The following is a 12,953-nucleotide window of genomic DNA, read 5'->3' on the forward strand; positions in this document are numbered from 1 at the left end:
CGCGTTTTTTAAATATAATCGTATACAGTCCACACTCAGAAATATTTATATACCAAATAGTTTAATAGTCATTCTAAATGGCTATTCGCCTGGTTGACCCCAAACTCGTATTCGAAGCAACAATACTGGGATAGTATAACTTGAAGATAATCGTTCGCTAGTATAACTAAGCTTTATGACTGTTTAGCTTACTTTCGATTTGTTTATATTTTTTTGGGTTATGTTCATTTGCTTTTCTGTTTTTCTTATTGGAAAAGTGAAAATAAAAATGAGAGTTAAGATTTCGCACAGTGAAAGTTTAAAACCATGCGATCAGATACATTAATAAGATGTGAATGCTCGGGAGCTCTGGAGCTTCGAAGCCGCAACCTGTCATTTATTCGATGAACTGGAAAATGATGCGTCAACCGCACTGTGCTAAGTTGTCTTTCAACAAAACCTCAGGTCGCAGGGATTAACAGAAGTAATACAAACGCAGGTTCAAACGTTTATAGACGATGGGTGATCTTGCCATCGCCGCACAATCATCAAATACTACAAAGCCTTACGCTTCACCAGGGAAATAATCGGATTCGTTTTCGGATGTCGGCCGTGTCCATGAATAGAAGTGACGGTCCAGAAAAACCATTACATTGGCCGATTTGAATACCTTGGATCGAGCCTTTCGGTGTTGGTCCATTTCACCAGGCATGAGAACTCGATGAACACCATCCTGGTGTTAGCCGGAAAGTTAAATTTTGATTTTGCGCGCTAACCTGAAAATATTTTTTTCCAATTTAATTCAAGTTTGTATTGCATTATATGAATATGATTTCAACAAAATGGTTTCACTAACCAAACCAAATTTTGTATATTACTTACAATTCCGCCGGTACTGTACGTCCTCTGAATTATGGAACCGATTAGCGTTGTAACCGTAATCAAATTTGGCCGCTGCTCCATGCCATACCCTGTTGGTATGAAGCCGTAAATGGCAGCTCCTGCTTGTTCCAGTGACATCTTCTAGTTCAGAGGCCTTCTTATCTCCCAATGCAAGCTAGTTGTCCGCCACCGCACTAGTTGTCCGCACTTCGCCTTTCTGGCAAAAAAATCGCGGCAACATTTAACGAAATATAAATTTTCACGGAAGACAAAATACTAACAAACATTTTTTCGCGTTATTTCGGCTTAGTATAAATAATGATGTTGAATAGTATGCTTTTTATACTATGCAATGTTTAGCAGTAAAAAATAACTGAACAGATTAATTTCAAAGCCTTTACGGGTTTATTTAATTACTGAGTGTATCCGAATGACCAACACCACGGTCACTGCTACTAATACGAAAAAAGGCACGCTTAACCGGACCTGTATAAAATAAATTACATTGGATCCAACCTGCGAACAATACCGTGACTTCACGCAATAAACATCGGTGAAGCCTTTGGCTGCGTATGTAGAATAACACCAAGATCTTCCATATAATTCACACGTTGCATCACAGAACCGCGATGCTTGTAGTTGTAAACTACAGCCTGGAGAACACGAGTGAAACAAAAGATATTTTAGTTACAAGATAAAGATTGTCGCTGTCGTCGCTGTCTGAAACATCTTTTGCTGGCGAGGATGGAGTGCTAAATGTCAATGAAGGAAATAATACATACGATTTGACAGTTCGGTAAACCCAACATGTTTCGGACAGCAGAACAAATGGAAACGAAGCGATAATTTTTATCTTGTGACTAAAATATCTTTTAGTAAAACAGATAGCTGAACAACAATTTAAGGAAATACATTCCAAATGGCCGTTAACACTTGAACACATGCTTTGGAGTTGCGGTGTTATTTTCTCAACAATGAATGAACCAGAAACCAGACATATACAGGGCTGGTAGCTCGAAGTAACAACATAACATAACAAACAAACATAACAAATTTTACGCTGTCTTTTACTACCGTTCAAAAAATATTGTCTCGTCAAAATATATTCCCAAAAGTTTCACCATATATAAATTATTCAGCTGCAAGACAGTGTGAAAGAGTGCTAGAACGAAGCCCAATCCAAAAGGATTTCGTTCATTTTTATGTAGTTAGACGTGTGAACATTCGTTTTGGCACGTTGAAAAATTAGCACGATTCGTCGGTAAAAAAGCAATACAATGATCTAATCAATTACTAGACAGAGAATTATTTGGAATCACAAAGCTTATGAATCTTTATTAGGATGAATAAATTGTTTAAAAAAAACTTAAAGAATTAAAAATTATGATGACATTTTTAAAATAGGATTTTTAATTTTTAATAATTTTTAATCGTAACAAATTCAAATACATACATAGTCCATTTGCCATTTGTTTTTCCGAACCCTGATCTCGGTTATATTAAAAACATTAACCAGAACTCATATATAACATGAATTTTACCACACCTAAGTTTCCTAAATTTCAAGTTTCGTAAAATGTGATCCAAAATCTTGAATTTGATGCAAAAATTGCTTTGGAAAACTCTGATTTTTTTTTCAGAAATTTCAGCGGAAGTTGTTTTTTTGTGGAAAGCCTTGTGGAAATTTCTAGGATTTTTTTCAGAAATTGTGCGGAAAATGTAAAGATTTTTTTTTAGAAATTGTGCGAAAAAATCTTGTGAAATCTTTCTCCAGGAGTTTAAACGGAAATTCCAACAGAAATCCGAAGGGGAATTTCAGCACAAAAACTTCCGGAAATTCTTTCATGCCAGAAATTCAAGGCAGAATATTTTGTAGACATTCCTGCTGTCTTTCAGGAATTTCCGCGGGAACTGCACGTAAAATATTGTAAAAACTTTTCCGCGAATCCTTGAAAAAAAAAACTTCTTCAAATACAAGCGGATTTTTTCATGAATTCCGGTAGAAATCTTTTTAGAAATTCCTGTAGATATTGTTTGGTGAATTCCTAAGTAAAACCTTCCAAAAATTATTTACCAAATTTAAGGCGGAGTTTTACACAAAGATTTTGCGGTCGTAGAGTCATGCTGTTTAGTTCGTCGTTGGGTAAGCATAGACATCAAATGTGGTGTCCCTTCTCAACAACATTTTGCTATCGAAAACAAAAGCCTTCGCTCCCTATTTATTAAATTTCCACCCAAAACTAAATCCGCGCGAAGCCTCAAAACCGTTATGTAAATCCGCATCAAATCCGCGAAAACGGCAAAAACAGTGAAAATCGCGAAATCCACGTAGTCGTAACAATCCTGCGCTTTATACTCGGAGTTGCCTAAACGTAAGCCCAAGCTTTGCTGTGTGGTCTGCATACAGGCCTCTTGATCCCGAAGCCCATGGTTCGAACCCACTCTGCTTTCATAAGACGGCCTTGGAGCAATTTCTCAAACTTTATATTTTTTGCTAACAGATTTACATTTGATTTGGTTGATGATAATGGTAGGTACAAAAGATTTTTATTTTGAACTTTTTTTTGCAAACGGTTGTGCGAAAATAGTGACTTTAGTGACCATTTTTCGAAAAATAGTGACTTTTGGATGCAAATAGTGACTTTTTAGTGACTAGGCTCAAAATAGTGACCAAGTCACTAAAAAGTGACTTGCTACCAGCCCTGGACATATAGGGTGCGTAATGTGACGGGCCCTCCTTAGCCGGCTACAAAGCAAGACCATGCTGAGGGTGGCTGGGTTCGATTCCCGGTGCCGGTCTAGACAATTTTCGGATTGGAAATTGTCTCGACTTCCCTAGGCATAAAAGCATCATCGTGCTAGCCTCATGATATACGAATGCAAAAATAGTAACCTGGCTTAGAAACCTCGCAGTTAATAACTGTGGAAGTGCTTAATGAACACTAAGCTGCGAGGCGGCTCTGTCCCAGTGTGGGGATGTAATGCCAGTAAAAAGAAGATAGAAAAGAAATGTGACGATTACTTTGTAAATTTGCACCTCATTTGCATTTTAAAATCAGCAATATGTATTATAAAAATTACTTGCAGGGAGAAGGTTTTAAAAGTAAAGGAAAACGAATGGACGACAATATATTGTTGTTTAAAAATTAGTTTTGGGTGGTGCGGATTTGAAACACAATGAACTTCATTTCGCAAAATTTTTTCAGGTTATCCGTAACAACCCTGTAAATGGATCACAGAATAAGATCTTATAATGACAACTATTCCATTTCCATGTGTTGAAAGTAAGTACACTTGTTGTAGATCACCCAAAGATAAACCCATGTTGATCTTTGGTCCTACTGTCACTATCTCCAACAGTTTGGATATGTCGCACAAGGATGAGATGACGCGATAATTATTGATATCATTTCGGTTCTCCTTCTTTTATACGGGATATCTATTTTTTCAAATTCGTTTATTTAAAGGCTCACTCGCCGTACCCAGCTTTACAGAGCCAAAATCCATATTAAACTAGCTGTATGTACCCGGCCTTGCTCGGAGTTGCCAGTTTAATTCGCAGTTTTTTTCACCATCGGAATTGGAATAGGTCAAAAGGATAATTGTGTTTTCTTATTGATATTTCATCATTTGATTAAAAGAAGGTAGATTACATTTGAAAACATTGACTGATTTTGAAAATGGGATCAAACCCAAAATCGCTTTATTCCGGGCAAACGTCTATTTCTAAAGAAGGAAAAACATACACCGATGCCTTATTCCGGAAAAACGTCTATTTTTAAAGAAATGATCACATTTACCGTCCAGAAGGAAACACTTTAATCATTGCTTTTCTCTGGGCAAACCATGATTTCGATGAAGTGTTGAGTTGATCGATCCCTGTCATCTTCGCCTTCTTAAGAAAAAGAATGTTTGTTCCAAATTTGGTTGAAATCGGGCAAGGGTACAGAAGTTATGCTGGAACATTGGATCATTGCATACCTTGCTTTTATTTATTAATCTTGAATCATTATCATATAATTATCATACCTTTTAAAATTTGGAATAAAGGTTACTCGATTATGGATCACTATGCAATTTGATCATTCATAATCATCAATCATTAATCATATCGATCGTTAATCATTAACCATACACATAGTGTGTCAACATTTAATCACGATCGGTAATCGTTAATCATAATCCAACGGTTTTTTTCATTATTCATAATCGTTAATTATTGTCAAAAATGAATTTAATCATTAATCATTATCAAAAATGAATAAATCAATAATCATAATCTTTAATCATAGAGTTGAATGATTTAATCATTTAATCTGCTTAGAATTGGTCCTGGGGTCAGGAGTTACACTGAATTGCCCGTTTTCTAAAGACAACCGCTTTCCCTTTACCCTTCCTCTTTTCTCAACGGCCATTTCACCCCTTTGTTATCTTCTCCTAGGGATAGAAAATGTGTGTACCAAATTTGGTTGAAATCGGTACAGGGGTTCAGAAGTTACACTAAATTGCCCGTTTTCTGAACAATACCCTCCCTTCAGACCCCTACCCCCTTATCCAAATTTCCCTCCCGTACGATCGGCTCCTCATAGTGAATATGTGTACAAAATTTGATTGAAATCGGTCCTGGGGGTTGGGAGTTACACTGAGTTGCTCGTTTTCCAAAGACAACACCTCCCCTATACCCTCCCCTTTTTCCAATGACCATCCCATCCCTTTGTTATCTTTTCCTTATGATGTAGAATGTATGTACCAAATTTGGTTGAAATCGGTACAGGGGTTCATAATTTGCTTTGAATTGCCGGCTTTCTAAACAAAGCCCCTCCCTCCAGACCCCTCCCCTTTTCCCAAATCTCCTCCCATATGATCGCCTCCTCGTAGTTAATATGTGTACAAAATTTGGTTGAAATCGGTCCTGGGAGTTGAAAGTTACACAGAATTGTTCGTTTTCTGAACAAAACCCCTCCCATCACCATTCCCCCTTTTCCAAATGACCATCCCTGCTTTGTTAACTTCCCCTGAGGATAGAGAATGTGTGTACCAAATTTTGTTGAAATTGGCCAAGTGGTTCATAAGTAGTTAGCGAACATACATACATAGATTGGTTTTTATATATATAGATTTACCATTTTCTGGTATGTCCCGTCCCGCTTTTATTTTTCATGAGCGTTATTTTTTCTTTTCGCACAAAATTTAAAATAGTATTACACCCGATTCTGTTTTAACACGGATTTTTTTACACGGTCGTGTAAAAAAAATCCCATACAAAATTTTTGCAAAGTTGCTCCATTTTGCATGGTTCGTCGAGAAATCATAAAACTTTTTTTACACGGATTTTCGAATTTTGAACTGAAAACATTTTTTACACAGAACGCATCCCCCGTGTAAAAAAAGAATCGGGTGTATTGCGAACCGTGTTTGAGGAACACTGGCTACTACAAACTTTTTTGATTTCGCTTTGGCCATCGCCACTTGTGCGTCACCTCATTGTAGTCGGCAGTTGAGCTCGATATTTTGTCGTTCATTCGTTTTCCTACACTTGCCTTTGTTCTTCAGCAGTAGATTCGTTCGTTTCGATTGTTGATGGTATTTTCAGTTCGTTGTTCATCGGATGAAAATCAGCTTGAGTGAACAATTCGTCGCTTGTTTTCGATGTTGATGGTCTGGATGATTGAGTTTTATTCTCGGTCGCGTTGGACCATGATATTTCTTTCCCGATGGGCCGGACGGCCACATTGCCGACATTGCTGGAGCAAATTTAAAACTTTGAAAAAAAAAACTCTGTTAGGTATTCCGGGAAAGTAGTACTTCCACATTTCGTCACTTATTTTATATCGAAGTTTTATCTTCACTTCACTTTGCTAGCATCTGGGCGAATTGAAAGAACATTAAAATCTATAAGAGCACCTCCACGGGAGTCCCCATCTGGGGCCCTATCGCTATTTCCGGGCCCTTTATAGGGACCCACTTCTACACCGGAGGTATCTAAACGGGAATGTAAAATAAGAACGCAACTCAAAATTAGCCGTGAGTTTCCAAATTTAGCGCCCCATACTGCGGGTTGCTAAATTTCCATACAGGGTTGCTATTTTGTGAAACGTCACTTTGTTATTGATCAAAATTGCAGAAAATCTGTTTTTCTGTTTTCAGAACAATTTCGATGGAATTAAATAGTTATTAAATAGCAAGGGAAATATCCATTTTGTTAGCTAGTGCCCCAGTTCAACTCCGCGAAGAAGTAATTAAAGTAATAGAGTTATAATAAGGAGCGACGCGCACCGGCTCCCGCTAGAGCCCGAAATATTCATAGATTTTTCGCGAAAGTAAATTCTACTGTTTTATTTTGCAAGGTCTTCCAGGAATCTCTCTGAATGTTCCTTTAGTAATTATTCAGTATATTCTTCAACTAGTTCCTCCAGAAAATCTTCCGCAAGTTTCTCTTTTCTGTCGTTCATTCAATTATGACTTGTTTTGGAAATTCATATAGGATAGTTCCCCATAGTTCCCCAGCAGTTCTCCCAGAATAGTTTTAGGATTTCTTCCAGAATTTCGGGATATTTTTATTGGAATTGCCCAATAATATCTTTGATAATTTCAATTGAAAACCTAGTTTTTTCAAGGGAATTCTTTACTTTCGGATGTTGTCACAATTTTTTTTCCGGGACATCCTTCAGAGAAAAAAACTGTGGAGGCATTCCTGCAGGATGTTGTCAAGAGATTCCTGTAGGAAAACTGGTATGAATTTCAGGAGGATTTATTTTGACTGCAAGTATAAATCCCCGAAAAAAAAATCCAGCAGAAAGGAAGTCCAGAAGGTATAACGGTTAAAAGATTTACTATACGACGGACAAGACGACGGATCTCCAGCTACCCTTGCGAGCAAAAGCGTAGAATTGCTCTCCGGAGATAGCGAGTTCTATTCCCGATTCGGTCAAGGATGTTTTTGAGTGGGCTCTTTGGGCATAGTCGTCACATAAAATACATACTCTTGCCATGGCGGGCACGGAAAATCTTTCAATTAATAACTGAGGAAATGCTAATAGATCTAAGTTAAGCAGCTAGCCAAATTTCAGTTGGAATGTAGAGAACCATTGAAAAAGATGACTACTTTTAGCAGCGCCCGGTGAGACCTCAATATGTTTACAAAGTCGCTATTCCTAAAACAGAAACCACCGGTGGGAAGATGGGGTGCTATCCTAAAATAGCACTCGGAATGGAGCGCTATAATAAGAATAGCGATGAGGACTCCCGTGGAGGTGCTCTAACAAGCGTGTTTATGCGTACACGAAGAATTTTTGTGCGGGTTGGTCCTCCATGAGCATTGTTCAGGAAGAAGAGTAACTGTCTAATGAGCGTTGTGTTGTGGAGACTAAAGTACGTACGATTTCTTGCTACGATGAGTGTCCGAATTTTTCTGCTGGTTTCGTTTTCGGACGGAGGTCATGTACAAGAGATCTTCACCCACCTTCACTCATGCAAACTTGTGATGGGTGGCTTACGTTGTCCCTTGTCTTGCCTCTTCATATCCTTTGTTATCCTATCTATACAATAATTTGTGTTGAAGACGTTTTTTTAATCCTTACTTGCTTCGAAAAATAACACACACCAAACTACGCTAAAATCCACACACACGTCCGTCATAGCAACATTAAGTAACTCGGACGAATTATGTTACAATAACCTAGAAATAGATCATATTCATAAACTACATACCAACAATCCTGAAAGGAGCATTTTCTTTATCCTTCTTGTTCTGAGCTTGTGATTGCGCATGCAGCTTTGTCAATATGGGACTAGGATCCACAAGGAAGTCTCGTAGATAAGAAATGGAAGTCCCCGCGATGTTGGGGAACTTCTGCGCCAATTTACCCAAACCCTGCAAAGAAACAAAATGAATTATTTTTGCAACGGATACAAATTAGGATAATTCAATTTACCTCTAAACAAACCATCAATAATGGCATATGGTCCATAACCACTTTGTGTCCCAGCACCGAGTTGAGTTTCTGATACAAACGGCTGCACAATTTATCAGCCTCTGTAATGAAAAATAAATTATCACATTAACAAACAAATAATAATAAAACTACTAACAAACAAAACTAAGCAGTTTGCCATCACGATGGAAAAGCAGAGCGGAGAAAAATGCAAACTCGAGGGACAAAATAACAAGAAACAAATCATTCGAATAAAAACAGAGGTATCAAACAAAAGGGAAAAATAAACAACCAATTCGTAATGGGATTGAATCCTCATAGGGGAGAATCAACAAACAGAAAACACTACCACCCAGCTCCAGCAAACAGGACAAACTCTGTTGCAGTGAAGATAGAGTGTACGCATCGTCCACTGTAATTGATATGAGATAGAGAAATGTAAAAGAAGATAAAATAATAACAATAGGAAATATGTCTTGATGTGAATCAGAATAAGGGACGAAGATATAGACGAACTTCAACAAAGGCAATACATCGATGAAAATTACTAATTACAAATATGAGATGAAGTTGAAAAAAGTATCCCCACAATCACCCAACAACAATCCAGTTGATCAGAGAGTCACTGGCATTCTTTCAATAATTGCTATGACCACAGGAGGCACCGCATTCCACTTACCTGTTTCATCGCCAATAGCCCACACCAGCAGATCAACGCAAGCCGCATTGGCCATTACGTTGATCTTGTACTTGTTTACCACTATGTTCGACGGATCGTTCACCTTATCGAGAGTGCTATCATGCTGCTTGTTCTGCAGCTCGGTTTGCCCGATCAAAAACAGGCGTTTCACAAATTCCTGCACGTCCTTGGTGAACGGCGTGGGGAGATCTGAAAAGGAGAAAATTATATAGATTACCGCAACCGCTCATATTTATTAAACATTGTCTACCTGATTGATTCTGCAAAATCTCCCTCAGCAAAGTAACCATCACCAGATTGATGGTCTCCGAAACGCTTTTGTATCCGTATGGTTTGATTTGATGCAGTGAGTAGATATCACCCGCCTGTTCGTCAAGGTGTTCCAATGTCTCTTTGGTGAGAAGCTTCTTAGCGAGGGCAAAAATCGTCTGCAGATGATTGATGGGAAATTGTAGACGATTCTTTTTCTCCGGCGAGTCACAGAAACGCATATTGGGAAACTGGTTGAAGCTTGACCCATATTTCGAGAAGAAATACGTCGTTGGGTCATACGGCACAGAGTAATAGGAGTTCAGCTTCTTAGCGTTGTTTTTGGGTGACTTTTCCTCAGTCAGCTCCGCGGTTAGACTACCGGACATGGACCTCGGAATAATGGATCTGAACTGACTGATGGCATTGTTTGACTTCGATTCCGCCCTCTTTAATGTAGTTTCTTGCGATTTCGGCGTGGGTATTTCGTCACGAGGAAACAATCGGCACAACAGAGGAGGATCGGCCGTCGCATATCTTCCCATAGAACGACCCAATCCCAGCAAAAGTGGAACTGTTGCTTTGCACAGTATGATCGGCGGTAGACTGCTGCTCTCCTTGCTTCCTTTAATCATATTCGTCAGAACGGTAAGCACCTCAACCTGGTTGATGATTATTTCATCGCGGCTTTCCGGACATCCCACAGCGATATCCGATAGGAGGCTGTTCAAGCAAAAGCAAAACTTTTCCGCCACAGGTATTTCTGGAAGAGGAAAATCCCATCAACATTTTATAATTTTTCGGATTTATCATAAATTAAATCGCATATCGTATACCCTTAATGCACATGCAAAAGCAAAACAAAAACTTACTATCGATTTTGTTCTGCTTGACGTCATCGATCCAAACTGCCTTGGGCAAAGCTTTGGACAGCCTCAGCAGATACGGGATTATTTCCTTCTCATATTGGTAGCCGCTTTCCAGGAAATACAATCCCAGGGCGATGACCGCGTCCTGGGCCCTGGAATCGAGGCAAAACACTCCGGCCGCATTCTCCTGCGGGCAGTATCGGAACAGCGTTTGGACCTTGAATTCCGCAGCATTAGTCATGGATCTTTTCGACATTAAACCTAGGCTTACCTTATCCCATGGTGTCGGCGTTATACGCGCCAGTACTCGAGCAAGGCAGTGGACTGTCTTTTGGAATGAAAACCTATCATTTCCAAGCATAATTTCACTTTTTCACTGCAATTTTGAGGATATCAAATTTTCTTCTGCTTGTACATTTTCTGCAATTTTTCACCATTTGACATTTTCTCCGCATACGGTCATCAGGGCTGTGTTAAAAGCTGTTCAGGGTTCCTGTTGTTGTGCCGAAAAAAAACTCGCCGAAGGTGTTTTTGTCCGGCGCTGAAATTTTCACACGTGATTTGAAATAACGTCGTATGACCAAAATAGAGGCTCGTTTTGACAGGGCAAGTGAATTGAACAACTCAGTTGAATTCAATTGACTTGCAAAAGTTGAACATGTTCAACTTCCTTTTCGTTCAAGTGAATTGAATTAAGGTGTTTATACGTTCAATTCGCGTTCGATTCAAATTATATAGGATTCAATTCACTTGCCTTAAGTCTAAACGTAGCATTTGTCTCGGTGCTGCACTAGCAAGCGAAATTTTAGTGCTGTCCAATGAGCAGCTCGAAGTAGGTCGAAGTTGTTCCAGTCCTGCAGTCACTCAATGCAAGCGAGCGTTTGTGTTTGCAAACGCACGGTTCGTGGTTGCAAACAATCCCATTTAATTTTGCCGTGGCAGCTGCTCGTGGTTGCAAACAAACTGAGTAAAAGTGTGAGTGAAATGTGCGTACACGCTTGTAGAAAGCCTTATGCAATTTTTTGACAGATGTCACTTTCTGCGAGCAAAATACTCGTTATATGGGGGGGACACTTGTGGTATTCACCATGGTACAAAAATCCTGAAATGAGTGCCATACCAATTACAGTGAACGTTCGCTAATTGGGTTTTTTCTAGTTGGGGCGCTTTTTAGTTGGGGGTTCGCTAATTGGGGCGAAACCCAATTAAAAAGCAGCTAAACGTCAGAATATGATGTCAAAAACGCGTTGTCGTTTTGTTTCCGTGTTTGGCGGGATCGATATTTTCTGGCGCGTAAAATTTTCCTTTGTTCAATGCAAAAAGTAAACAACATTGACGCTTGTCAAAACGCCCCAATTAGCGAACGGCATTCGCTAGTTGGGGTGAGGTCGTGCCCCAATTAGCGAACGATCACTGTATTGTCTTCTTCAAAGATAGCCTTGAAATTATTTTCTTGTCGCCTTTCTTTGCTCATTCACCTCTGCCTCGCTTAGTTGTGCGCCGCTAAGGTAATTTGTCATATTGTGGTACTTACTTAATTTAAGTGAAGAATATTACATCACAAATTAAACACAATTCTCGCGTAGTTTCATAGGGGCTGTATTGTATTATTGTACTGTATTGATCGATTTCTGTTCGTAGATGTTTTCTTTTTATTGTTGTACCGAATTGCGCTAGTTTGTCGATGATTTGATGGTTTGGTGTGATAAAGGATAATTGTATCTTGCACCAGAATCAATAATCACGGTTGTAGCTTTTGAGTTATTAACAAAATATAAAACCGATTAAGAGATCAATACAGTTACACCCCTATGAAACTAAGCGCGAGAATTGCACTACTAAGATCCATTTAAATGATATACCGAACGTAACGCAGGCGAAAGAAAAGCAAAAAAAAAACTACTAAACCTCGAACAATTTCATTAAAGAATATCTTTTCGTAAAGGGACGACAATACGCTGCATACCTTATGTCGTTTTCGTTTTTGAGGTGTAGCAACACCGTTTAGTGCAGCATTTTGCACCTCAAAACGAACGTTTTGAGTGCAGTTGGGTTTGTTTGTTATGGATACCTGTTGGATACCATAAAAAGAAAACAATAACAACGGGAGAAACTTGACAACAAACTACACTACACGGCACACTCTGATTTTTTCTGGTGCTACACTGCTTGTTTGAGTGCAAGAAAAATGCTACACTGGTGTAGCACGAAAATCAAAAACGAACATTTTTGGTGCAAAAGTGTAGCACGAGTGTAGCTACACCGCAAAAACGAAAACTACATTAGAAGCGAATGTGCAAAAGCTTACCGAAAGCTCACAGCTGTTTGACATTGGTTTAT

General features: G+C 38.9%; 1 protein-coding gene across 3 annotated transcripts in view; it reads right to left on the minus strand.

Moving 5' to 3' along the window:
• LOC134219494 (phosphatidylinositol 4-kinase alpha) overlaps nt 1-11,056 on the minus strand; it is a 45,545-nt gene extending 34,489 nt beyond the window's left edge. For all 3 annotated transcript variants that reach the window (XM_062698242.1, XM_062698241.1, XM_062698240.1), the window contains exons 1-6: nt 10,885-11,056; nt 10,617-10,830; nt 9,746-10,507; nt 9,475-9,684; nt 8,796-8,896; nt 8,572-8,734 (exon numbers count right to left, since the gene is read on the minus strand). In XM_062698242.1, the coding sequence (XP_062554226.1) occupies nt 8,572-8,734; nt 8,796-8,896; nt 9,475-9,684; nt 9,746-10,507; nt 10,617-10,830; nt 10,885-10,974 (1,540 nt within the window). In that variant the 5' untranslated portion in view covers nt 10,975-11,056. The remainder of the gene's footprint in view (nt 1-8,571; nt 8,735-8,795; nt 8,897-9,474; nt 9,685-9,745; nt 10,508-10,616; nt 10,831-10,884) is intronic.
• Nucleotides 11,057-12,953: the final 1,897 nt, after the last annotated feature.

The sequence above is a fragment of the Armigeres subalbatus genome, chromosome 3 (assembly GCF_024139115.2).
Source record: "Armigeres subalbatus isolate Guangzhou_Male chromosome 3, GZ_Asu_2, whole genome shotgun sequence".
In the NCBI taxonomy this organism is placed as follows: domain Eukaryota; kingdom Metazoa; phylum Arthropoda; class Insecta; order Diptera; family Culicidae; genus Armigeres; species Armigeres subalbatus.